The following is a 27,028-nucleotide window of genomic DNA, read 5'->3' on the forward strand; positions in this document are numbered from 1 at the left end:
CAATGCATAGCGCTCACCCCAGTTCGGGAGGTCCCCTGGCCCCAGCTGCCAGGAAAACCGCGCCTGGCCTGGGGACACTGGGTCACCCAGGCCTCTCCTTCCCGTGGCCCCTGCAGACTCCGACTCGATGGATTCTCCCAACCCGTCATCGGCGCTCACCTCCCTGCAGTGGGTGGCGGAGATCCTGCCGTCCAGCATCCGGGTGCAGGGGAGGACCTTCAGCCAGCAGCTGGAGCACCTGCTCACGCCCCCCGAGCGCTATGGGGTCTGCCGGGCCCTTGAGAGCTTCTTCCAGCACAGGTGGCTGGGCCAGGGTGGTGGTGGGGACCTGCCCTGGGTAGACCCCGATTCCTGCCCGGACTCACCATCGGGGTCTCCCTGCCTGAGCTTCCTAAGCCCCCTTCTCCTGAGGGAGGCTCAAAGGACCCGAGTAGGGGTAGGGGCCATCGGGGCTGCCCTAGAACAAACCCTGACTCTGAAACCTCCTAGCCACGTGCCCTGGGCAAGTCACAGCCTTCCCTGTAAAGTGAGGCAGGCAGCGACCCCCTGCAAGGTTGTTGGCAGGACCCTCACAACACCCCGCTGTGGGCACTTGCCACCAGCCCCGCCCTGTTAGGCTTGGTTTAGCATCTTTCTTTTCGCACCTCAGCAGCAGCGGGAGTGTTTATCACACGCCTCAGCCCAGAGGGTCATTTCATGGTCCCTGCAAAGCCAATCACTTGTTCATTCCCTTTTTTTGTTTAAACAAAAATGTATATTTGTTGAAATATAATCCACATATCATACAATTCATCCATTTGAATGTACAATGCACTGGTTCTTAGTATATTCACAAATATGTGTAACCATCATCATACTCAATTTTAGAACACTTTCATCAACAAGAAAGCCCCAACCCTTTCACTATTGATTGCTCTCACCTCCTGCCACTCCTCCTTCACCTTAAATAACCACTAATCTACTTTCTGTCTCTGTAGATTTCCCTGTTCTGGACATTTCATATGATGGAATCATACAATATGGGGACTTTCACGTCTGGCTTCTTTCATTTAGCATGTTTTCAACATTCATCCAAGTTATAACACCCACAGTCGCTCCTTATATCCATGGGTTCGGCATCCATAGATTCAACCAACCACTGAACAAATATATTTGGAAAAAATTCCAGAAAGTTCCAAACAGCAGAACTTAAACTTGCCAGAGTTCCCTGTTTGTTTTATTTTTTATTTATTTTTTTATAAATTTATTTATTTTACTTATTTATTTTTGGCTGCATTGGGTCTTCGTTGTTGCACGTGGGCTTTCTCTAGTTGTGGCGAGCGGGGGCTACTCTTCATTGCGGCGTGCGGGCTTCTCATTGCAGTGGCTTCTGTTGTTGCGGAGCATGGGCTCTAGGCACGTGGGCTTCCGTAGTTGTGGCTCACGGGCTTAGTTGCTCCGCAGCATGTGGGATCTTCCTGGACCAGGGTTCGAACCTGTGTCCCTTGCATTGGCAGGCGGATTCTTAACCACTGAGCCACCAGGGAAGTTCCTCTCTGTGAGTCTTAGATACCAATTCCTTGTTGATTTTAGACATTGTAAATATCTTCTCCCATTTGTTACTCTATTGTTACTTCCATTATATCTAATATTAACAGCTCCAAGTTGTGCTTCTTTGAACAAGTATTCTTGATTTTGTATCATCACATTCAATACATTTGGGGCCTTATGCTTTGGCTTTTTTTTTTTTTTTAATATTTTATTTATTTATTTATTTATTTATGGCTGTGTTGGGTCTTCATTTCTGTGCGAGGGCTTTCTCTAGTTGTGGCAAGCGGGGGCCACTCTTCATCGCGGTGCGCGGACCTCTCACTATCGCGGCCTCTCCTGTTGCAGAGCACAGGCTCCAGACGCGCAGGCTCAGCAGTTGTGGCTCACGGGCCCAGTTGCTCCGCGGCATGCGGGATCCTCCCAGACCAGGGCTCGAACCCATGTCCCCTGCATTGGCAAGCAGATTCTCAACCACCGCGCCACCAGGGAAGCCCTATGCTTTGGCTTTTGAATTTTTGTTTAAGAAGTCCTTCCCTGCCCCTTGGTCAAAAGATATCTCCTGCGTTATCTTCTATTAATCTTATAATTATACCTTCCACACTTTGGTCTTTTATCCACCTGGAGTTCACCTTTATGTGTGGTGTTATGTGAGGATCAGTTTTATTTTTTCCATACAATGTAGCGATCAGCAAACTATTTCTAGAAAGGTCCAGATAACAAATATTTTAGGCTTTGCAGGCCATATAGTCTCCATTGAAACCATTCATCTCTTTTGTTGTAACCTGAGAACAGCCATAGACAAAATATAAACCATAGGCTTATATAAACCGTGTTCCAATAAAACTTGCTTTACAAAAACAGGTGGCAGGCCAAATTTTGGGCCTTGGGCCATCATTTGCCAGTCCCTGATATAGTGAGTCAGCTTTCCTAATACATTCTACACGTTTTAATCTTCACAACAGCTCTGTGCGGTAGATGCTTCTTTTTTTGGCCGTGCAGCACACCTTGTGGGATCTCCATTCCCCAACCAGGGATTGAACTCAGGCCACAGCAGTGAGTCCAGAATCCTAACCACTAGGCCACCAGGGAACTCCCCAGTAGATGCTATTTTTATCTCCCATTTTACAGAGGAGGAAACTGAGACAGAGAAATTAGTAGCGAGAAAGGTCACTTGGCTGGTAAGTGGCAGAGCTGGGATTTGAATCTGGGCAGCCTGTCCTCAGAGCCTACCTTCCTGCCCACTTCTCTGTCTTGGGGAGGAAGGGAAGGGCATGAGGCTGAATCCTGTGGCCTGGAAGTGCCCCCTTGTCCCCCACCCTGCCCCCTCTGTTGAGCCCCTGCGTCATGAACCCCTTGCTCCTGCACCCCACCCCCAGGAACATCGACACCCTGATCGTCGATGTCTACCCGGTGCTGGACACACCCGCCAAGCAGGTCCTCTGGCAGTTCATCTACCAGCTGCTCACTTACGAGGAGCAGGAGCTCTGCCAGGAGAAAATCGCATGCTTTCTGGGCTACACGGCCATGACAGGTAAGCAGCCCCTCCCCCTGCCCAGCCCGCCAGGTAAAGGCCAGACACCTGCTGTTCTCACCTGTGAGGTATTACAGCCAACCCAGGCTCCTCCCACACACAGATGCACCCACTTGTCCTGGAGATACACACCCAGCAAACGGAGCTGGTCCTACGCTTTGCCCCACGGATGTGCTTTCCCAACTTGACCCTTAAAGCAGCATAACCTTAGACTTTAGACACCCCACCTAACGCCTGGGGTCTCAGGTTTCTCACCCACAAAATGAGGGTGACCACAGTGGCTGTGCTTTGCACGCTGGGAAGTGTGGCACAGATCAAGACGTTCACGTGGACACTGTTTACAGACCTGGATCGTGAGCACACGGCCAGGTCACACCTGCCTAGTGGGCTCTGGAGCCCACAGACTCACACAAGGGCCTATGGGGCCCCGTGCAGCCTCAGCTCCCCGCTGCTGCCCCGTCACCGGGTGCCCCCGTGCCCACACCACGCATGCACTTCATCACTCGGCCGCGGGCATCAAAAGTGGGCTATACCCCGGGCACCTGCTGCTCGCCTGCACGTCTCCTATGTGCTGGCCCTTGTGCGCCCACTAACCCTAGTCCTGGGGACCCAGAGTTTGTTGGGGGGTTGAGGGTTTGAGCTCAGGTGCAGGCTGGGCAGCAGACGTCCCACACATCTGCCCTGACCTGGAACCTTCCATTTCACTCTGCAAGCCCCTAGGGGCAGCAGCGCCTGCGTGTTGAGACCTGGGAATCAGGGGGTGCTAGGCTCTCGGCATGAGAAGGGGCCCTGAGGGTGGGCGTGGCCACCTCCGCCCAGCCTCTGTCCTCAGGCTGGCACTACCCCCATGTACCTCCTGTGCCCAGCGCCCCGCCTCTCACCCTAGGGTTCCCAGCTGCCCTAGAGCCGAGCAGGCCCGGGCTCACAGGTGGGTGCCCTCACACTCCCTGTGTTTGGAGGCTCCTTGTCAGGCTGAGAGGACAAGGGGCCTGTCTCCCCTTTGGTCCCACAGCAGAGCCAGAGTCCACACTGGACCTGGAGCCCGAGCCCGAGCCGGAGCCGGAACCAGAGCCCGAGCCCCAGCCGCGGAGCTCCCTGAGGGCCTCCTCCGTGTGCCGCCGCAGCCTCCGGTCCCAAGGCCTGGAGGCCAGCCTCAGCTGTGGTGAGGCCCCGGACCAAAAGTCTGGAGTGGGTGAGAGGGCGCGTCAGGGCTCGGTTTTCCCACCTGCAAAATGGGCTTGGCGAGATGAGACATCCCTGGGAATGGGCTGAGCAGTGGCGCCTCTGGGCCCGCAGGGCTTGGCGGTTCTTTCTCCAGAGGCCCTCGCTGGGTCTGGGCTGGGGCCTGAGTCTTAGAGCTCAGAGGTGGTCACTAGACCCCCGTGTTGTGGACTCGGCCCCCCTGATTCCCCGGCAGGGCCCAGCGACTGCCCGGAGATGCCCCTTCCTCTGATCCCAGGCGAGCGCCAGGCGGGCGACGGCACATCCCTCCCCGAGACCCCCAACCCCAAGATGGTGAGCCCTCTCTCTGCCCTGCTGTTGGTGTCAGTGGGGAGCTGGGAATGGGTGGCCCACGGAGCTGGGGCAGACCCTGGCCTCCCACACCACCCAGGCCTGGCCTCTGAGGCCATGTTAGGGCCACGTGGGGGAGGTAAGGGCAGGCTGGACCCATCCCCCCTCCTCTCCCCGAAGATGTCGGCTGTCTACGCAGAGCTTGAGTCCCGGCTGAGCAGCAGCTTCAAAGGGAAGATGGGGACCACCTCCAGATCCCGTGCCTCCCCACCAGTGCCCAGCACGGCAGGCACGGCAGGTAGGGGCTCGCCAGCCCCGGCTCCCGAGGGCAGCTCTGGCCTCCGGCCTCCTGGCTGGCGGGCTGGGTGCTACCCCCACCTCCAGGCATGTCCCTGGACCTCCCTCTTTGCTCCATGGCTATGGGACTGAATGCTGGGGAACCCGGGCAACCTCCATAGCTAGGGGCCATCAAGGTCCGGGTTGTCCTGGCCCCTCCCATGTCCCCTCTGATCCTCACCTCCGCTATGGATCTAGAAAAGCAGAGGGCTGCCTCCATAGGAGTCCCCAAGTTCGCATGTGACTGTCGGATAGACTGTGAAGTGCACGCATTTTGCTCTGTGAGTGGCACAGCTGGGAAGATGGTTGTTCACAGACACACATGATGGTTTCTCGGCAGTTCAGAAGGCAGGACCCCCGGGTGATGTTTCTGTGAGCCAAGGGCTTGCTGGGTGCGGGAGGTGCCCCATGACCTTTGGTCTGGAGACCCCCTCACCCTTGACTTGTGTTCAGTGGGTTCCAGGTGGGACCCTGGGATCCTGTGCAAGATGAGCTGGGGTCCGCCTGTCCTGGGGCCAAGCAGCGCTCCCCCTGCCCACTCCGGCCTTTGATCACCCTAAGGGAAGCCTGGGGACACAGCGTCATCCAGGGTCTTCCTGCACTGTGTCCAGAGGGGGAAAGGAAGGCGCCCAGGGACACAGAGCCAACCCGCCCTGGGGCCCCTCCCCTCCAGCCCGCACCTGGAACCCAGGTACTGACCCAAGAGGGGTCCTCACGTTCCATCCCCCACCCTAGGGCCCAGGACCCTGTCCAGCGTCTCGTGGCCCAGCGAGCGGCTCCTGCCCTCCCCCTGCTACTACCCGCTGTGCTCAGAGGGCCTGGCCTCCCCCAGCAGCTGTGAGTCCCACCCCTACGCCAGCTTGGACAGCAGCAGGGCGCCCTCCCCACAGCTGGGCCCCGGGCCCCTCCGCTCCAGCAGCACCCCCAGCCCGGACCCCGGCCGCCCGCCCAGCCGCAGGAAGCTCTTCACCTTCGCCCGCCCTGTGCCAAGCCGGGATACTGACCGCTTCCTGGATGCACTGAGTGAGCAGCTGGGGCCCCGGGTCACCATCGTGGATGATTTCCTGAGCCCTGAGAATGACTACGAAGAGGTGAGCACGCGGGCAGACGTGCAGGGTACGGGGGCCTATACGGGGACAGCGTCCACAGGCTCCTGCGAGAGGCCTGCTGCCCTGGGGATCTCCCCCTCTCCCTGCCCCAGTCCATCCTAGAATCTGTCCCAGGACACCCCACTCCCTGGATGGAGCTATCCCACCCTTGGCTCAAGCTAGGACACTCTTTGTCCAAGGCCACCCCATATACCCTGTCTCAGGTTCCCTACACTCCGTCAGGCTGTCCCACCACAGCCTCAGGCTAACCCCCCAGACTCTCCTGTCCCATCCCCGGGCCATGCCACCCCCTGCCCCAGACTACTCCACTCTCCCTCACGTTGGCCCAGGCTCCAGTCTCCCTGGGCCCAGCCTGACCCTCCCCTTGCCTTGCTCTGTCCCCTCCAGATGAGCTTCCACGACGACCAAGGCAGCTTCGTCACCAATGAGAGGAGCAGTGCCAGCGAGTGCGTCAGCAGCAGTGAGGAGGGCAGCTCCCTGACCTACTCCTCCATCTCCGACCACATCCCCCCGCCCCCAATCAGCCCCCCGCCACCACCACCCCTGCCCTTCCATGACCCCAAGCCCAGCTCCCGCACCCCTGATGGCCCCTGGGGCCCCGCTCCGACGCTGGCCAAGCCCCTCACCCAACTCAGCCACCCAGCCCCTCCACCACCCCCGCCACCCCTGCCCCCCCCTGTGCCCTGTGCGCCCCCCATGCTGTCCCGGGGCCTGGGCCACCGCCGCAGTGAGACCAGCCACATGAGCGTCAAGCGCCTGCGGTGGGAGCAGGTGGAGAACTCAGAAGGCACCATCTGGGGACAGGTAGGCGACCTGGGGACCAGGAGTGCTCTGCACCAGGGGAGGTGGTCTGGGCAGCAGCAGTGAAGGCGAGACCCATCTCCAGGCCTCTTCCAGCATCAGCTGAACATCCTCTGGTCGTCCCCATCCTGAGCATCCTGAGCATCCTGAAGGCCCAGCCCATGAACACGCCCACCCGTGGTGGTTGACACAGGCACCGAAGCTCAATCTGCGTCCCTAAGCCAATGACCCACTGGGGACATCCAGAAATGGATGCACCACATTCACCCTTGAAACCTATCACTTGAGATTTGAATAGTTCCCTTAGGCTCTTAGAGCCAAGAGAAGGTCATCTGGTTAGAGAGTCACAGAGCTTCGAACCGTCTGCCAGTCTACGATCAGTAGTTTATTCACAGGAGCCAAGACTGAAGGATTCTTAAAAGGGCAGCTGTTCCAAACCCCTGCACACCAGCCTCCACCCTTTCACTCTGATGCTTGAATTTCCTCCCAAACAACGCTGCCAATATATGCTTGAACACCTTTAGTGATGGGGAACTCACTACCTGTCAAGGCATCCCTTTCCTCGCTGGACAGTTTTCACCATCCATCCTTGTATTGCTCTGAAATTTTGTCTCACCAAGATTCCCATGTCCTGCTTTCTGTCCTGCCCTTTGAAATCAGGCAGAGCAAGTATATTTCCTTATCCACAGACCAACCAGCCTTTCCCATGAGCAAGGCTCACCCCATCCCTGTTCTTTAGGTCATTCCCCTAGAATGTGGTTTCTAGCCCCATAGTCTGTCAAAGGGCAGGTCCCAGATGGAACTCCTAATGGGGCTTCACCAGTTCAGAGGAGAAAACAGTGCTCTCATCTCCTCTGACCTGGACATCGTACTCCTTGTAACATGGCCTGGGAACCCTCCAGCTTCTGGGGCTGCCCCATCGCCGTGCTCATTCCCACCATCATCCTCAACCCTAGTCCCTTCCTCTTCTTGGGACCAACAGCATGTCCTTCGCCACACTCCATTGGGGCATGCTTGTCATTTCTTCCCATTGCCACTTCCTGGGTCCCAGTTCTGTCTCCTGCCTTCCCAGCCAAGCTGGCATCAGCCCACACATCCAGGGAAGCTTTCCATGTTGCTGATAAGGATGCTCGGCAGGACAAAGTCACAAACTGGGACCTACTGGGTCCCCTGGAGACCTCACTCCTACCAGCCTCAGATGGTCCTTGAAGCCTTGCTCTGAAGAGTGGTCTTTCCACTGGATGCTGAAGGTGGACACAGGGACAGAGGTCATGCACATGGCCAAGTCCAAATCCACGCCAGCTGTCCCTGGCCTGCAGCCATGGCCCTTCTAGACTGTCACCTCTCACCCAGGTCATTTGTTACAACCACCTGTCCAGTTCGTAGCTCCTGGCATTTCCCTGCTTCAGTTTCCCCAGAATCGGGAACCCAGAGCAGCTCTGGTGAACTCACTCAAATCAGACCCAGACCCCTTAAGCCTCCTTGGTCGGCTCCAGCCCCTTTAGAGCCCCTCTACCCCCTGCTCCAGCGCAACTTGCTGGCTTCTGCCTGGAGAGTGCCCCAGGTGTGAGTGTTGTTGACCGCAAGAGGAGCCGGCTCACCGCCTGATAACTTGGATGATTTAGCTTCTCCTGCAGTCTCCTCCTGCCACCGGGTTTGTCCCAGGGCTTGATGGAGGCTCTCCCTCCGGGAGCTCACAAGGCAGTCCTTAGAGGGTGGGGGCGGTGGAGGGCGGCCGTTCTTCCTCGCTCTGAACCTCCCCCTCCCTCGCAGCTCGGGGAAGACTCTGACTATGATAAGCTGAGCGACATGGTGAAGTACCTCGACCTGGAGCTCCACTTTGGCACCCAGAAACCTGCTAGTGAGTGGCCTGAGGGCCCTAGGGGAACCCAGATACCAGGTCCTCTGTGGCAGCCCACCCACTACCTTCTGTGGCGTCCCAGGGCTTAGAGTCCCCAAGGTCTGCACGGACCGCCATTTATTTACTGTGTCCCTGAGTTATTGAACTTCTCAGAGCCTCAGGTTTTCTGCCTCAAAATGGAGATAATAAGAGCTGACATGTATTGCATGCTTACACAATGTCAGACACCCTTGTTTCTAAATTAATCCTGTGACAATTCTGTAAGGTAGGGACTGTGCTCGCCCCAACCTCCTGATGAGGAAGCACAAAGAGGCTAGGTAATTTGCTCAAAGTCACACAGCCACAATAAGGTAGACAGATATCCCTTCCAAGTCTCTCTCTCCCCTTACCCCTCTCAGGGTATCTCCCTGTAGTTGTTGGGTGGGGCTCCAGGCAGCCAGGGATACTGTGTGTGGAAAGTGGTCCCGGGATTGCAGAGAAAGGCTGTTGTCCGTCCAGGAAGCATCTGCAAGATCGAGAGGTGATTGGTTCTCCTTATGGGGCCAGCTCAGTCCCAAGGGCCCAGGGGAGAGAGGATGGGGGGCGGGGGGCGGACACACGCCACATCACGCACACTGTGTTAGACTGGACCCCAGAGTCCATGAGTGAGGGGAGTGTGGACACCTGGAGCTGATTCAGTCAAGTCCATGGTCGGGGGCGTCTGGGCTGTGGGGTGTGGCCACACCCCTCCTGGGCCCTCGCACAGCAGCCTCAGCCTAGCGTCCCCTCATTAAACCATCAGTTTCCCTTCCAGAGCCGGTGCCCGGGCCTGAGCCCTTCAGGAAGAAGGAGGTGGTGGAGATCCTGTCCCACAAGAAGGCCTACAACACCTGTGAGGGGCTGGGGGTGCCGGGTGGTTGTGGGGGGCAGGACGCGACCCCCCTCCGGGCCACAGAGCCTTGGATCCACCCCGGTGGATGATCGAGATTAGGCCGTGGCGGCCCCAACACCTGCCTCCCGCGCGGTGAAGACCCTCTCCCAGGTCCCACCGCCAGCCCGATCCCACCGCGCGCAGGTACCGGCCTTGGCTCCACCCCCGTCGGCCCCGCCCTCATCCTGTAATCGGCTCCCCAGTTCCGGCCCCGCCTCCAGCGGCATACCTTACTCTCCCCGTCTCAGGACCCTCCCTAGTTCCCTGGCCCCAACTCCGCAGGCCCCGCTCAATTCCAGGTCTATCTTTTCGAGAACCCCGCCCTCGCCCCTCAGTCGGTCGCGGGAAGGACCCTCCCCTCCTCTGGGCAGGCTCCTGCTCCGCCCCGGTTCCTTGTCCCCCGTCCCCCGACACACCCAGGAGCCACGGTGGATCTTGAAGCCCCGCCCACTCCCCGCCCGGGCCCCGCCCCGGCTCACCCTCGCGGCCCCGCCCGCAGCCATCCTGCTGGCGCACCTGAAGCTGAGCCCGGCCGAGCTGCGGCAGGTGCTAATGAGCATGGAGCCCCGGCGCCTGGAGCCCGCGCACCTGGCGCAACTGCTGCTCTTCGCGCCCGACGCCGACGAGGAGCAGCGCTACCAGGCCTTCCGCGAGGCGCCAGGCCGCCTCAGCGAGCCCGACCAGTTCGTCCTGCAGGTGCTGTGGCCGTGACCCCCGCCCGGGGTCAGGGGCGGCTGCCCAGCGGCCTCGGCCTCCTCTATCGCGGCTCTCGCTTTGTGCCTTTGTGCGTGCGTCTCGCTCCCCTCCCGCCACCGCGTTCACGCCTCTGAGTCCCGGTTTTACACCTGTGGCAGCCAGTTCTCACTCAGGGTCCAAGGTGGATGGGATGAGGGTGCCCCCTAGAGATTGTGCTTGTTTTCCTAAGGGAATACCGGGCAGCCCTCTGACCCCCACCCCAGGCTGCCCCGGGGCAGCGGGTCTCCCGGCGGGATGGATGAATCCTGGCCCTGCCTTCCTGTCAGATGCTGTCGGTTCCCGAGTACAAGACCCGCCTGCGCAGCCTCCACTTCCAGGCCACCCTACAGGAGAAGACAGAAGAGATCCGGGGAAGCCTGGAGTGCTTGCGCCAGGCCTCCCTCGAGCTCAAGAACAGCCGGAAGCTCGCCAAGATCCTGGAGGTCAGAACCTCCCCTTCTCAGATCACTCTACCTGCCCCTCTGTCCCCTGGGGCTTCCAGCCTGGAGGTTCATCCTGAGAGGGGCCAGGGCGTGGGGTAGGACCTGCCCACCTTTCTCTCCACAGTTTGTGTTGGCCATGGGCAACTATCTCAACGATGGACAGCCCCAAACCAACAAGACCACGGGCTTCAAGATCAACTTCCTGACGGAGGTGAGGGGGCCTGTCAGACAGTCACTGATTTGTTTGCTCTACCATTGAGGCCCTTCCCCACCCCCATCACCCCCGGAGGAAGAGCTGGCTGCCCGCAGGCCAGGATGTAACAGAAGCACAGTTTGGGGGTTGAGGGGAGGGGGGAACAAGGTGGCGTCTCCAAGCCAAGCCTCAAGATCTGGAAAAATGGAGTGGTGGGAGAGGAGAAGGGCAGGGAGGGAAGGCTCCAGGAGGAAGGGGAGAGTCCCACCTGGTGGATTCTGTGCCCTCAACACCACCACCACCATCAGGCCAGTCCTACCCCAGAAAGATCTAGGATCAGAGAAGGGACAGCTGAAATATCCAGCCTTTCCCCTGTGTTTCTGGGACTTTTCCCCATGATGCCTTTGGTTGTTTTCAAAAAAGAGGAAGAAAAACTCCCTTTATAGATAGGAATGGTTTAGGGTGTCTGAGGCTCAGATGGGCCACAGATGGTTCCAGAAAACCACAAAAGGGAAGAACTGTGAGTGATGCTCCCCGCTTTCCCTGGGGTTAGAGAATCTTGGGCTCTATCTTTTGACAAGGGCAAACTCACAAGGACAGAAAAACCCAGGGTCCTCCCCTAGCTGGGGGCTGGGGGCCTGGTTCCTGGGGGTCTCAAAGATCTGGGCCAGGAAACAGGCCTGTGGCATCCCAGCAGATGTGAGCTTCAGAGTTAAGGATTACTAGCCATCAGCTTATGACCTTTGGAGTTGGAGAGTGTCGGGGGCCGGGAACTGACGCCACAGCCCAGGGGAAGCAGGGAGGAGAGCACTTGAGCCCGTGCGATCAGGAATCTGATGGGGTCCTTGAGGAAGATATATGTTGGGGTCACTTGCAGCTGAACTCCACCAAGACGGTGGATGGGAAGTCCACCTTCCTGCACATCCTTGCCAAATCGCTGAGCCAGCACTTCCCCGAACTCCTGGGCTTTGCTCAGGACCTGCCCACCGTGCCCCTGGCTGCCAAAGGTAGGCTGGGTGGATGGGTGGGGAGGCAGAGGCACTGCTGTCCTGGGCTGGGAGGGCAGCCCCACGAGGCTCTGTTGCCTTCCCTACAGTGAACCAACGGGCCCTGACCGGTGACCTGGCTGACCTCCATGGCACTATCAGCGAGATACAGGCCGCCTGCCAGAGCGTGTCCCCCGCCAGCGAGGACAAGTTTGCCGTGGTCATGGCGGTATCCTGTCCCAGTGCCACAGTGGACCCTGGTGGGGGTGGGGTGTGGTCAGATAGAGCTGGCTGTAGCTCCAGTGGCCAGCAGAGATTCTGGGCAGAGGCTGCTGTGGGTCCAGGGGTTCTGGAAGGGGGTCCATCTTAGGTCATTTAGAATCTAAGTGCTTATGTCAAGTCTGTGTGTAACTGAGAAGGAGCTCTTTTGATTGGCTACATTGCCCCTCTGTCCTCGGGGGTGGCAGAGTCCAGGCTTAAGTCACAAGATACAGGGAGAGGCTTTTCAGACTTGTCAGGCCTGGCCAGCCAAAGGCAGTCAGGAGAGGGGAATATTCTGACTGAGCACAGACAGCGACAAATGCTATAGAAAAAGAGAGAGACAGAGAAAGGGGGCCACTCTAAGTGGATGGTTGGGGAAGAGAGGGTGGTAGCATCTGAGCAGAGCCAGGAGGGAATAGAGAGCTGCCCCACAGAGAGAGGAGCAAGTGAAAGGCCTAAGGCTGGACTGGATGTGGCAGGTGTCAGGACGAGCTTGGAGGGCAGGGGGCAAAGGGACTGGAGCCTCTGACCAGGGCATGGTGCCCAGGTGAGCAAAGGGCCTGGGGTAGACTGGAGCGGTCGCTGTTTGGGTCACTGCCCGGGGACCTGCCCCAGGGACCTGGGGCAGTTTCCTTAACAGAGGCCCATCAGTCCTTCCTGGAGACAGCCCAGCCGGTGCTGCGGGCGCTGGACGGGCTGCAGCGGGAGGCCATGGATGAGCTGGGCAAGGCGCTGGCTTTCTTCGGTGAAGATTCCAAAGCCACCACTTCCGAGGCTTTTTTCGGCATCTTTGCGGAGTTCATGAGCAAGTTCGAGGTGAGCCACGGTGGGAGGCCCTGAGGAGAGGGCAGGGCCATAGGTCCAGCGAGGGGGTTCCTCTGTGAAGCCCGGGGTGGGAAAGGGCCCCTGGCGAGTGACACGCTACCCCAGTGGGGCGGAGCCAGTAGGTCTCTGCCCCGGCGAGGGAGGGGGTGGGGGGAGAGGACGCAGGGAGGGGGGTGTCCCGGGACCACTGACCAACCCCGTCCCCACGTGCTCCTCCCTCCCCAGCGAGCGCTCGGCGACCTGCAGGCTGGGGAGGGCACGCGCGGCTCTGGGATGGTTTCGCCCCTCTCCTGGTGACGGCGGCGGCCTCGCGTCCTCGGCGGCCCGAGCGCGGAGCGGACGCCGCCGGCGTGGCTCGGAGCGGCCCGGGTACGGGAGTGGGGCCCAGCCACGCGCGCATCTCCCGCTAGCTCAGCCGTCGAGCTCCGGCCGCCCTCGAAGGTGCGGGGACCCCTTCTCGGGGCCGAGCCCGGGGCTCCGAGGGTTGGGAGCGCGGGGCCGGAGCCGGCACGCCGACTCCCCGGGACGCGTGAACCACCCGCCGCCAGGTCCCGCCGGCTTCCCGCGCCTTGTCCGCCCCCCCTTCTCCGCCCCACTCCCGCCCCCGCCCCGCTCCCGGGCCTTCCAGCAAGGGCTGGCTGTGCACGCCTTCAGGACATCGGGGTCCCGGGGAGGGGCCGCTGCCACCAGCCGGTGGATTCCGAACTGGCTGCGGCACTAGGGCGGCGTCTTGGCCAGAGGGTGCCCGGCCCCAAGGAAGGCCGTCTGAACCTCTCCTGAGCCTGCTCCGAGTGGGCCCAGGGGACGCCCTCGCGGAGCACGGACCCCGCAGACCTTAGACTGTGGAGAAGGAGGCAGACGCCCTTGAACATGCCGCACCAGTGAGCACGATAAGGCCTGGAGGTCTCTCACCCAGCCCAGGGCCTCCTGCGCTGCTTGGACGAAGGCAGGCAGGCTGGAAGGAGAGCCCCAAGTACAGGGACCTGGGGGAGGGGGGTGGGTGCACACCTAGCCTGGGTCTTGGAAGCCAGAAGAAACCTCAGCTGGCTGCAGAGGAGGCAGGCAGGAGAGAAGCTGGGCAGAGATACAGGAAAGCATTAGGAAGACTATGTCAGACTGCAGAATTGAAGTTTTCACCCAGCAGACAAACTTAAATCCAGTTTAGAAGTGGTCACTTGGAAGTGAGGAGTCTGGGAGTGAGAGGGGGGATGTCGCGGTGGGGCAGAGAGAACAGAGAGATGTTCAGGTGATGGATGAGCAGGACTTGGTGGCCGGCTGCCGGGTTTCTCACCTGGGTGGGTGGCAATGATGATGTTCCCTGGAACAGGCCATGTGAGCAGAGCAGGCTTAGAGGCAGTAACACCACCTGGGACATATTTGGGATCCCAGAGTCTGTTTTACGTGTGTGTCTGGAGCCCCCGGTGAGGACTGGGGATAGAGGAGGGAGCTACCTGGATGCTGGGAGCAGGGGGACGCTGGGGGCATCCTTTCCTTTCTTTGTTTCATCCTTTCCATTCTCCAATCGACAAATCCTGCATCAGGCAGCTTCCCGTTACCTCTTCCCTTAACTTTCTTCCAGAGAAGTCTGAAATGGGCTTTAGAAACCATCTTTTGGATTTTTTCCCCCCACTATGATTGAATAGCTGGTGTTCTCCTGGACAGTATTTGGGACCCATCCAGTTCTACCCAGTCTCCCACAGGCCCCTCGTTGAGGCCATGTATGTTCTTCCTTTGTTCCCCACTCACAGCCACCATATAAAAATATCTAAATCAAATTGTGTAATTCAGGTGGGGGAAATGAACCCAAATTTGGCTAGTGGAGGGCATTTCTCCCCAGCAGCTCAAGCTGGATAATTTCCATAACTTCCCAAAGCCTTTGTCTATGAGAAACATGTCAGAAGGTCCATTAAAATCCTGGTATGAGATCCGTAGCGACTGTAGACTCCACCAGGCTATGAATAGGCACGACCCTCCAGGCCCAGGTGTCCTGTATGGCATTTTCCCGCAAATTAGAAACACACACCCTCTCCAGGTAGATCCAGCCCCACGCCAGGGGACTCAGGTTGGCAAGCCAATCGCTAGCTGGGTTTTCTCCCTATAATGCCTTGTAACTGTTACCTGTTTCCCACACAGTGCTGTGTAACAAACTGTCCCAAAACTCAGTGACTTAAAACGGCAGCCACTACTGCTCTTGAGTCCATGGGTCCTGCTGGGCAGTTCTGATCCGAGCTGGGTTCAGTGGACTCACCTGTGTGACTATAGTCTTCTGTGGGTCAGCTGGGCAGCTTTGCTAGTCATGCAGGGCTCTTTCCATGCCTGGGGCCTTGGCTGGGACAGTTGAGATGGCTTCATGTGGTCTCTCATCCTCCAGCCAAATAGCCAGGACAGTTCACATGGTAAGGTCAGGGGCCTAAGAGAACAAGCAAAGACACAGAAGACCCCTGGAAGCCTAACCTCAGAACTGTCACACCATCCCTTCCGCAACATTATATTGTCAAAGCAAGTGACAAGTCCAGCCCAGATTCTAGGAGAGGGGAAATAGGCTCCCCTCTTGATGAGAGATGCTGCAAAACTACATGGCAGAGGGTGTGGATTCAGGGTCAGGTAGAGAGTCAGGCCATTGTTGCCATCAGTGTACCACGTACTTCCGTGGCCAGGCACCCTGGTGCATATCCCAGCCTCCTTAAAATCCTCAGTGGCCCCGGTCCTCCCTGGACCCAGCACAGCTCTGATTACTCATCTTCATGTGTCCTGCAGGTGCCATGCTTTTCATTCTCTCTTACCTAGTCACCCATGAGTTACCTGACTTCTCTCCAGATACGCTAAGTCCATGGGCAGCAGTGGTCTGTGCCTGTGCCTGCCTAGCAACCAGTCTCCCTTCTGCTGGGGAAAGCTCCCTGTTTTTCCTTTGGGAAATTATCCCTCCTCTGCTCCCAGGCCTTGGAGTGTTGCTGATTGGATTAAGGATGATCTTGTGACTCTGGTTGGGTGGCTCAGAGTCAATTCAAGACTCAAGTTTGAAGTGTTTGGAAAAGGAGGCTCCTTACTTCTGGATGAATTGTTGGGTGTAAAGAGGGTGGAATCCTGGAAGGAACTGCCAGGACTACCACGTGGAGGGCACCTGCCTGGGTGTAAAACCAATACAGAAGAAAAGGAGAGAAGACCACTCCATCCATCTCTTTGTCCCTGGATCCAACTGTGCCTGAAGCAGACATCCCAACTTTTCAGTTTCCAAGCCAACAAATTCCGCCACCACTTGTGAATTTTTTAAATTTCTTTTAATTTTTTGGCTTAGGCTGGTTTGAATGGGTTTCTGTCACTTGCAACATGAAGAGGGTTGACTAACACACTCATCAACAGATCGTTATAGATGTTCAGTCTTTTAACATTCTCAGTGCATTCTCTTCATTCATAAATGCATTCGCCAATACTATTTGACCGCCTACCATGTGCCAGGCACGGTGCTGGGTGCAGATAATCTTATGGGTCAGCCTCTCTGAGTTTGGTTTCCCAGGGTTCTATTTCATGGTGATTCTACACCCAAGTCAGTACGAAACCCTATATGTGAGCCAATATGTGCGCCATACCCTCCGCCCCCATTCCTCACCAAATGACAGGGTGTGACAAGCAGGAATGTATTTCTCTCTCAATGATACTAATAAAATAGCATAGCCCAATTACACACCGCCTTTCCTAACAATCAGTTAATGTTTACTAGGTAGTGTGCTCCTTGTTTTTACATATTTCATTTTACTTTCACAGTGACCCTCTGAGGTGGGTTTTGTTATCTCCTTTTTACAAATAAAAAGTCTAAAACTCAGGAAGGTTATGTGACTTGCTTGATAGAAAATCAAGTGTGTCTAAATCCAAAGCCCATCCTCTTAGTGGAAATATCTTCTTTGTTTTGCTTAACATGATTTTTAAAAACGTCTATCAGCATTCCAAGGGCCACAGATGCTGGTGACTTCGACATAAAGAAAGCCGTTACCTCTTTTCTCACCCCCTTCTATTCCTCCCTGTGTTAGTCTGCTTAGGCTACCATAACAAAATACCATAGACTAAGTGGCTTAAACAACAGGAATTTATCCCCTCACAGCCCTGGAGGCTGGAAGTCCAAGATCAATGTGTCAGCAGGTTGGGTTCCTCCTGAGGCTGCTCTCCTTGGCTTGCAGACGGCCGCTTCTCGCTGTGTCCTCACGTGGCCTTTTCTCTGTGCATCACTGGCGTCTCTTCTCGTAATGACACCAGTCCTAGTGGATTAGAGCCCCATCCTTATGACATCATTTAACCTTAAATACCTCCTCAAAGACCCCATCTCCAAATGCAGTCACCTTCTGAGGTACTGAGGGCTGGGACTTCTGCATATGAATTTGGGGAGGGGGACACAATTCAGCTCATACCACCTTCTTACCAGGTGCCAAGGATATAATAGTGCTAGTTCCAAGGAGGCCTCAGAGATCTCTGGATTCAGCTGATGTTCCAAAGAGAAAGGCTTCAATCAAGCAGGATTTACTCACCTTCTCCCCCACATCTGCAAACTTCTATGTACCTGCCCTCATCTTCATCCCATGATGTTCAAGCATTGCTCTCAACTGCAATTCGGAGCTAATTCTTTGTCCCATATCCCCGCCTCCCCAAGCTCCCAGGGGGGCCCCAATGCACCTGTGACCACAAATCATTTTCCACTGGCTCTTTCCCCTTCACCAATAAACATCCCTCTACCTGCAACCCTCAAAGAACAGTCTAGACCCCAGTGGCTCGTGCCATCTCTCTCCCTCCTTTAGACCAAATTTTTCAGAGCTGTTGTCTACACTTGCTGCCTCTGCATGCTCACCATCCACTCACCTCTCAGCACACAGCAGCCTGGCTTTCTCTCCTGTCACTCCCCTGAACCTGCTATCGCCCCGACAGGAAACCACAGGAAGCTCTAGTTGTCCTTATCTTCATTGACCTTTATTTAAGCAGCGCTGGGCACTGTTTGCCCTCCCTTGGCAAATTCTCACACACCCAGGCTTCAGCTAGTAGGTGTCTACTCACTGATAACCCATCCATCAGCCTGATTTCCCATTGACCCATCTGCTTCTAGCCTTTGCATACAGCAAGGTTCAATAATTGCCTATTAAATCAAACAAATAACACAAAGGTGAGGGCGACCAAGTTGCTCAAGAAAATGAATGGCTCCTTTCTATGAAACAGTTTGGCCACGTGTATCCAAAGCCCTAAGGCAAGGGTTGCAGGTGGAATGTCCACAGAGGCTGGACAAGGAATGCAGACTTATGAAGAGGGTGGTGTAAGAAAACAACTACACGGGACCAAGGATGACAGGTAACTGACATGGAGGGACAGGGAGAGACAATAGGGAGGGCTGGAGAGCGGATGCCGTGCCTGCGGGGGCCCCGCTGCACCCTCTAGTCAGTGGACCTCCATGTGAGAAGGCACACCTTGGGATGCCTGATCTTCAGGCTTTCGCAAAGGAAGCTAGAAATCCAGATTTCTATTTCAAATGTCCTAATGAAATGTCGGCAACCAATTCAAAACTTCAAGGAAGATGATCAATTATGAGCCAAAGAAAACATTTCTGTGAGCCAGATGGAGCCCAGCTGTGAGTTTGCAGCCCCTGAAATGAAACATTTCTGCCAGTTGACTCATTCAGACTACCCTGGGGTATAGTTGGGTACCCCCTAAAAGGGGACTTGATTCACTTTTAGATGTTAGCAAGGGAGCTGTGTTTGAAGCTAGTTGGCCGTTCTGGTTTCTGGATGGAAAGATGCTGATTGTGAAGATGCTCTTTGTTTTAGGAAATTCACCCAGATGATGGGCCGTTTAGTCACAGGCAGGCAGGACCCACGCAGTGTTCTGCGGGGAAACTGTGACGTCACCAGGAAACCAAGTGCTATGGCATAGACCATTGGCTTAAGGGTCTGTTGGTTGTGCAAATTAGCAAAATCTTTATCTTGATAGTGCCCTAAAAGGGAGGGAAAATATTTTCTCTAGAGAGATGTTAACTGGATTCCTGATGTCCCCAGCACTGAATAAAAGCACTGATGGTGTGTTCTTGGACCATGTGGGGTTAGTGGGGGGTTTCCGCAGAAGGAAATGGATGACCCCAAAGTCCAACATCTAGGAACTGGAAGGATTGGAGGTTGAAGAAGAGGAGAGCCCTCGAGGGAGGAGCTGGGAACTCCCCCAGTAGCGGGAGGTAAGCTGGGCCCTGCGGGGAGAGGCCCTGACGTGGGATTAGAGCGTCAACCTGGAAGCACTGCCCTCCCCCTCTGAGCTTTAGGCAGACACCACCATCAGGTGACCTTATTTGTGTTGGCAAGACTTGTATGTGTCAGGAGGGAATTGATTCAGAGAACACAAATAGCCTGGGCAGAAGTAATGAAAGCTGGGCCAAGGTGTCAGGCCGCTACCAGAACAGATTTCCAGCACATGGCCACATCCTTCAGGGATTCCCACAGAAGCTCCTTGAGGAGGGGAACCCAGGAGAAAGACCAGACTTCCTGCCACTTTGAGCCATTTCATCTGTTTGGCCGTTTCTAAGTGTCTGTTATCAGGCATTGAATCTACTTTATGAGAAAGTTATCCTCAGGTGGTCAGGGTCTTTAAGCAATCATTAATCCTGACTGGTGAAGGCATTTGCAGAAAGTTGTTCTCTTCAAATAATTTCATATTATTCAAAAGTGTATATGTGCATGTGTGTATATATACACACATAGTCCTTCTGAGAAATCATGGACTCAGACACGTAATGCACAGAAATAAATCTCAGATCTAACCTCATACCCATTCAGAGATTTACATTTTCACAACAAACTTACATGCAAAAAGAAACAAGAAGAGAAAAAGGAGTACAATTTCATGTCATTATATTATACAGCAAACTGAAATGTGTACAGAAGGTTTGGATGATGCTTACTTAGAACTGAAACTCTATCTCATAAGCTCAAGAAAAGAGTGAAAAGAAATTACAAATCTCTTAGGTATGACTATGTCATTATGAGCCAACAAGCCATGATTTTTTAACCAAAAAAAAAATAGTTCACAAAGCCTAGCCTGTGTGTACCAATAAAGATACACACATACTATACCCAAAATGAAGGGAGAGATGAAAAGAGGACAGCTTTCTCAAAGTATTTGGGTACTTCCAGTGTTTAACTTTCTACTGCTCTGATAAAAGATCGTTTTATGCATTTGTTTCTAAGAATGAAAAGTGGTCGTGTGCTCTGAATCTTTTTCACTTACGGAAGAAAAAAAGGAAGTGATGGGACCCCAGTCATTGCTAAAATACACAGGTATATGCTGTATGTAAATATTTACACAATTTGGCAACATCTCACTATACAAATCAATTTGTTTTGCGACAGTTGCCAATAAGTGGTCCCAAATATTGAGTAGTCTGATATTTTTACACTCATCAGTAGGTTGAAGTGTTTGAAATACAAAATACTTGCAGTTTTCATAAGTTACATATTAGTTACCCAAAACTATCTAAGAATCTCAAAAATAAATTGGAAGATTTACACCTGTATCAAGAATATAGAGCCATTTCTCATTTGCTCAAGAAATTCATCGCAAAAAAAATGAAATTCATCACAAAATCTTGATTAGCCTTTCCTTACACTAAGCACCAAGTGCTATTTCTGAAAAATGCTGTGTAAATGGACACTAATAATGCTGGTTCAGGAGATGAATTACTGTGTCGTAAGGGATCGCCGGTATAGGAGACATTTTTTTGTCAGTTTCTTTTCATGCTTCGTGGAAAACTCCATCCTGGGAAACAATCAGGCCCATTGTCCCCTTGCTGTAGAGCTTCTGCCTACTGAAAGGCTGGCAGCTGAGTTCTTGTGTTTCCCTGGGGCTCCCAAAGTTTCCACCCCTGCAGAATTCTTATCCTCACATCCTGAATTGTGATTCTGTCTTGCTTCTTGCACCTTCTTTTTGGGATCATTTTCATCCTTCCTCAAGTACATTTTTTACTTTAGAATTTTTTTTGTAGTGAGGGTCTGTTGGTAGTAAATTCTTTCAGTTTTTGCATCTGAAAATATCTTTGTAACTACCCACGTTCTTGAAAGGCAGTTTTAGTGAATATACAGTTCTGGGCTGACAGTTATATTTTCTCATCAATTTGAAGATGTTATTCCACTGGTTTCTGACTTCCATTTTTTATATTGAGAAGTCAGCAGTAAGTCTAATAAGCATTCTGTTGTAAAAGGTAGGTGTATTCATTTACTAGGACTGCTGTAACAAACTACCACAAACTGGGTGCCTTAAAATAACAGAAGTGTACTCTCCCACAGTTTGGAAGAGCAGAGGTCCAAACTCACATCAGCAGCATTGACTCCCTTCTAGCCTCTGGTGGTCATTAAGTTACCAGCAATCCTTGGCATTCCCTGGCTTATAGATGCCCCACTCTATCCTCCACCATCATGTAGTGTTTTCCCTGCCTGTCAGTGTCTTCACATGATAGGGTGTGTGTGTGTGTCTGCATCTCTGTGTTCTCTTATAAGAACACCAGTCATTGGATTAGGACCCACCCTAATCCAATATGACCTCACCTTAACTAATTACATCTGCAAAGATCTTATTTACAAATAATGTCACACTCTGTGGTTCCAGGTGGACAAGAATTTGCAGTAGGGGAGGGAGAATTATTTGACCCAGTACAGTAGGTTATGTCTCCACCATGAATATATCAGATACACAGAAAAATCTCTGTGCTTGATTTCAAAGCTTTCTCATTGCTCTTGACATTCTTCTGTGTCTAGAAAGATATTTCATTCTCTTTTATTTATATATTTGTTTTTAATTTAAAAATTTTTATACAGTGTTTAAAGTTTACTTTCCATTTACAGTTATTACAAAATATTGGCTATATTCCCCATGTTGTTCAATAGATCCCTGAGCCTATCTTACACCCAATAATTTGGACCTCCCACTCCCCTACCTCTATATTGTCCCTCACCTCCTCTCCCCACTGGTAACCACTAGTTTGTTCTCTATATCTGTGAGTCTGCTTCTTTTTTTGTTATATTCACTAGTTTCTTGGGGTTTTTAGATTCCATATATAAGTGATATCATACAGTATTTGTCTTTATCTGTCTGGCTTTTTTTTTTTTTTGCCATGCCACACAGTTTGTGGGATCTTAGTTCTTCGACCAGGGATTGAACCTGGACGCTGGCAGTGAAAGTGCTGAGTCCTAACCACTGGACCACCAGGGAATTCCCTGTCTGACTTATTTCACTTAGCATAATGTCCTCCAAGTCCATCCATGTTGCTGCAAATGGCAAAATTTCATTCTTTTTTATGGCTGAATAGTATTCCATTGTGTATATACGACACATCTTCTTTGTTCATTTGTTTGTTGATGGACACAGGTTGCTTCCATATCTTGGCAATTGTACATAATGCTTCTGTGAACACTGAGGTGCATGTATCTTTTGGAATTAGTGTTGTTGTTTTTTTTTCTGATATATACCCAGGAGTGGAATTGCTGGGTCATATGGTAGTTATATTTTTAGTTTCTTGAGAAACCTCCATACTGTTTTCCACAGTGGCTGCACCAATTTACATACCCACAAACAGTGTTAGAGAGTTCCCGTTTCTCCCCTTCCTCTCCAACATTTGTTATTTGTGTTTTGTTTGATGATAGCCATTCTGATATGTGTGAGGTGATATCTAACTGTGGTTTTGATTTGTATTTCCTTGATGATTAACAGTGTTGAACATCTTTTCATGTGACTGTTGGCCATCTGCATTTCCTCTTTGGGAAAATGTCTGTTCAGTTCTTCTGCCCATTTTTAAATTGGGTTGCTTCTTTGTTCATTTGTTTGTTTGTTTTTAAGATTTTTTTGACATGGACCATTTTTAAAGTCTTTATTGAATTTGTTACAGTATTGCTTCTATTTCACGTTTTTTGGGTTTTCTGGCCATGAGACATGTGGGATCTTAGCTCCCCGACCAGGGATCAAACCCACACTCCCTGCATTGGAAGGCAAAGTCTTAACCACTGGACCACCAGGGAAGTTCCTGGTTGCTTGTTTTTTTGATGTTGAGCTGTATGAGCTGTTTATGTATGTTGGATATTAATCCCTTATCAGTCATATCATTTGCAAATATTTTCTCCCATTCAGTAGGTTGTTTTCTTTGTTTTGTCAATGGTTTCCTTTGCTGTGTGAAAGATTTTAAGTTTAATTAGGTCCCACTTGCTTATTTGTTATTTATTTCCTTTACTTTTGGAGATGGATCTGGAAAAATATTGCTGTGATTTATGTCAAAGAATGTTCTGCCTATGTTTTCCTCTAGGAGTTTTATAGTAACCAGTCTTACATTTAGGTCTTTAATACATTTTGAGTTTAGTTTTGTATATGGTGTTAGAGAATGTTCTAATTTAATTCTTTCACATGTAGCTGTCCAGTTTTCCCAGCACTACTTACTGAAGAGACTGTCTTTTCTCCATTGTATATTCTTCCCTCCTTTGTCATAGATTAATTGGCCATAGGTGGTGGGTTTATTTCTGGGCTCTCTATCCTGTTCCGTTGATCTATTTTTCTATTTTTGTGCCACTACCATACTGTTTTGATTACTGTAGCTTTGTAGTATAGTGTGAAGCCAGCACAGCATCACTCTGCTTCATTCTATGGGTTAAGGTGAGTCACAGGCCCAGCCCAGACTCTGGGTAGGAGAGACTACACACACACATGCATACCAGGTGGCGTGGCTCATGGGGTTTACCACACATGGACACCATCCTTGGCAGGCTATTGTGAAGGAAAGAGGTGGAGAGCTTGTTTCTCTACCCCTTCCCCAGATTTTGCTCCTTCAATGCAACCTCAGAGCAAAATGTCTAGAACCCCAATTACAGACTCCAGTGGTCCAGCTGTCCCAGGCCCTCAACCTAGACCTTCCAACGTGATGAAGAGGCTGTTCCAGTACCAGCCAAATCCCACTCACTCTTCACATACAGGGAGTCCCCTCATGGGCTCACAGGATTTTCTGGAGCTGGGCTTCCATTGCTTCCCCTCCAGACTTCCCAGACAAGTCTATATTTACTGACACTGCAATTCAGACATTGTTCAAATCCTCCCCCATCTTGCGCCATAATCAGCAAGACTCTGCAACTCCAAATATCCCCTGGGAATTGGGGAATCATTGTGGGGAGGCCCCCCTACTCAATACCACATCTGCTCTGAGCTTCAGCTCTAGAGTTTGGACTTATGGGTGACTTCCCCCCCTTATTTTTACCTTTTTATGTTTTCAAATTTCCTATAATGAGCATGGACTCCTTTTTACTACAAAAAGGATATTAAAAAACATTTAAGAAGGGAATTCCCTGGCGGTCCACTGGTTGGGACTGCCAAGGCCATGGGTTTGGTCCCTGGTCAGGGAACTAGGATCCCACAAGCCTTGTGACACGGCCAAAAAAAAACAAAAGGAAAAATGTTTAAGAAGTACCATGGAAAGATGATGTTCAGAAAGAGTTAATGATGTGGAAGAATGGTTATAATTTTTAATTATTCAAAAACAAGGTGCAATTTTACTATATATACATATATATAGTACATTTTTAAAAATAAATTTATTTATTTTATTTATTTATTTTTGGCTGTGTTGGGTCTTCGTTGCTGCACACAAGCTTTCTCTAGTTGCATCAAGCGGGGGCTGCTCTTCATTGCGGTGGGCTTCTCATTGCGCTGGCTTCTCTTGTTGCGGAGCACGGGCTCTAGGCCCGTGGGCTTCAGTAGTTGTGGCTCGCGGGCTCTAGAGCACAGGCTCAGCAGTTGTGATGCACATACCCAGTTGCTCCGCGGCATGTGGGATCCTCCCGGACCAGGGCTCAAACCCGTGTCCCCTGCATTGGCAGGCAGATTCTTAACCACTGCACCACCAGGGAAGCCCCTAGTACATATTTTTTAAATGACAGGACAAAATACACGTTGGCAGGCTACTTACCATGAAGTGAATGAAGCTTAAGCTCCAGGGCCCCTCACTTGCACAGGCTACTTTGAAGGCCCCGGGAGAGGCTCTAACTATGCATTCCCAGGGTCATGTGTTTTTGCAAGTTTTGCAAAAGTGAGATACTTGAACCACAATTGGTTAAGATCACTGACTCCACTCTACCCGCCCCCGCACATTCTAAGTGTTCATGGAGAGACCCCAGGCATTTTTGTGGTCTGGCTAAGGGGAAGTTGCATTGGGGACATATTTGGTTTAGGTTTAGTGGGACACATTTAGAGGACCCACAATCCTGTACACATCCAGTTACGTGACTGCTAGCTGTCCCGGTGTCTGAATGGCTTCCAGGAATACCTGTGCCAATTCACCTGGGGCAGGTGTAAGGCCAGAGGTCAGATCATGACACAGACACGTCCCACAGCACGTGTCAAAGGTTGGGCTCTTTGGAGGCAGATATTGAGATAGAGCCTGTGGTGCAAGAAGTTTACTGGGGATCGAAGCCTGGGAGGGGAAGGAGTGAGAACGTGAACTTCAACACAGGCCTGACACAGCCTCAGCCGACCAGGTGGAAGCTCTGGAACAAGGTCTGTCCGCGGGGGTGTCCTCTGTGAGCTGAGGGGCAGGGCCTTTGTGCTCAGTGGCTGGGTATGGCTGCCTTGGGAAGGGCATGACCTTGGATGAAGCAGCTCCCAGTGGATGGACAGACTGAAGTTACAGATGCTGTACCCTGACCTCACTCTGCTCGGCTGACCAAGCTCTCCACAGCTACATGGGAAGTTCCTCCTCCAAGGGGATCCTGGTGGTGCATCGTTCGGTTTCATAGCCCGTGCTGTTCGTACGCACACATCTCTCTCCCTCTCTCTCATATTTTGGGGGTTCTGATCCTCCAGGATTTCAGTCGGCCTTTCTTCTTGCTTTCCTTAGAAGAGGGAAGTTAGTAGGATGAACTGTAGCCATTGTCACTGTAGGCAGCCTCAAAGCTGCGAGGGATACCCATCCTCTCCCTCCTCCATTCTAGACCCCCCTCACCTTTAGTTACTACCTCTGCTGGCTTTGATGGCTTACCTGGGGGCGTGACCCAGACCTTCATCTCCCAGGGACATGCCCTTCTCAGGCTGGGGTTGCTGTACCCATTCATTTATGGTCATAATTGTGCAAGGGGCTATAGGAGGCTCCGAGTAGATCACCCGAATTTTATGGAGTAGCAGCAGCCCTACCTCCTCTTGGTATTAGGGTCAATTTCCCTGTCAAAGTGGGGGCTCTTCTTGCCAGTTGGTCTCTGCAGATAAGAAGCCCAAAGTGCCCAGGCAGCAGCTGTTGCTTACCATCCCATTGGACTCTTTTGTGTCCTTTGGTGGAAGTGCCCCCCTCTGGGGACCAGGACTCTAGCCCTGCAGAGCCCAGAGCTGCGGCAGCAGAAGTGATGGGATATCCCTTCCAAGATCAGGTTATAAAAAGACTGTGGCTTCCGCCTTGAGCATCTTCTCTTGCTTTCTTGCCCACTTGCCCTAAGGGAAGCCAGCTGCCATGGTATAGCTGCAGTAGGGTGAGGCCCACATGGCAAAGGACAGATGTCTCCTGCCAACGGCCAGAGAGGGCCCAAGGCCTACCAACAACCACATCAGTGAGCCTGAAAGCTGATCGTCCCCAGCCATCCTCCACTCAAGCCTTGAGATGACCACAGCCCTGGTCAATGCCTTGATCACAGAGCTCCTGAACGAGAGGCCCCCAGCCAAGCTGCAACCAGATTCCTGACCCACGGAAACAGTGAGGTAATGAATGTGCACTGTTTTCAGCTGCTAAGTTTGGGGGTGATGCGTTACCCAGCAACAGATATGATACATGGGACCACCCCTGCTTCCACCCCTTGGTGTCCAGGTCCATGCATTCTTCCTCGTGAGGACACAGTGCCAGGCAGAGGTTTAGGGCACGCAGCATCCTGGGGGATGGCGCCCCATCTTGCCGAGCGCTGCCTTTGAGCTGGCATTTCAGCTGCACCTTCCACAGTCTGTGCCATCACGTCACCCCTAGATGGCAGC

General features: G+C 52.9%; 1 protein-coding gene across 2 annotated transcripts in view; it reads left to right on the top strand.

Moving 5' to 3' along the window:
* The window catches only part of GRID2IP (Grid2 interacting protein), a 39,806-nt gene extending 26,245 nt beyond the window's left edge, over positions 1-13,561 (top strand). The window contains exons 9-24 of one of the 2 annotated variants that reach the window (XM_057528336.1): positions 117-300; positions 2,907-3,061; positions 4,074-4,223; positions 4,479-4,576; positions 4,754-4,871; positions 5,645-6,000; positions 6,406-6,822; positions 8,593-8,680; positions 9,474-9,551; positions 10,090-10,286; positions 10,613-10,768; positions 10,893-10,979; positions 11,839-11,968; positions 12,058-12,176; positions 12,860-13,024; positions 13,259-13,561. In XM_057528336.1, the coding sequence (XP_057384319.1) occupies positions 117-300; positions 2,907-3,061; positions 4,074-4,223; positions 4,479-4,576; positions 4,754-4,871; positions 5,645-6,000; positions 6,406-6,822; positions 8,593-8,680; positions 9,474-9,551; positions 10,090-10,286; positions 10,613-10,768; positions 10,893-10,979; positions 11,839-11,968; positions 12,058-12,176; positions 12,860-13,024; positions 13,259-13,330 (2,570 nt within the window). In that variant the 3' untranslated portion in view covers positions 13,331-13,561. The remainder of the gene's footprint in view (positions 1-116; positions 301-2,906; positions 3,062-4,073; positions 4,224-4,478; positions 4,577-4,753; positions 4,872-5,644; positions 6,001-6,405; positions 6,823-8,592; positions 8,681-9,473; positions 9,552-10,089; positions 10,287-10,612; positions 10,769-10,892; positions 10,980-11,838; positions 11,969-12,057; positions 12,177-12,859; positions 13,025-13,258) is intronic. The other variant, XM_057528337.1, reaches the window with a different exon arrangement.
* The last annotated feature ends 13,467 nt before the right edge of the window (positions 13,562-27,028 follow it).

Source organism: Balaenoptera acutorostrata, chromosome 15 (genome assembly GCF_949987535.1).
Source record: "Balaenoptera acutorostrata chromosome 15, mBalAcu1.1, whole genome shotgun sequence".
NCBI lineage: Eukaryota > Metazoa > Chordata > Mammalia > Artiodactyla > Balaenopteridae > Balaenoptera > Balaenoptera acutorostrata.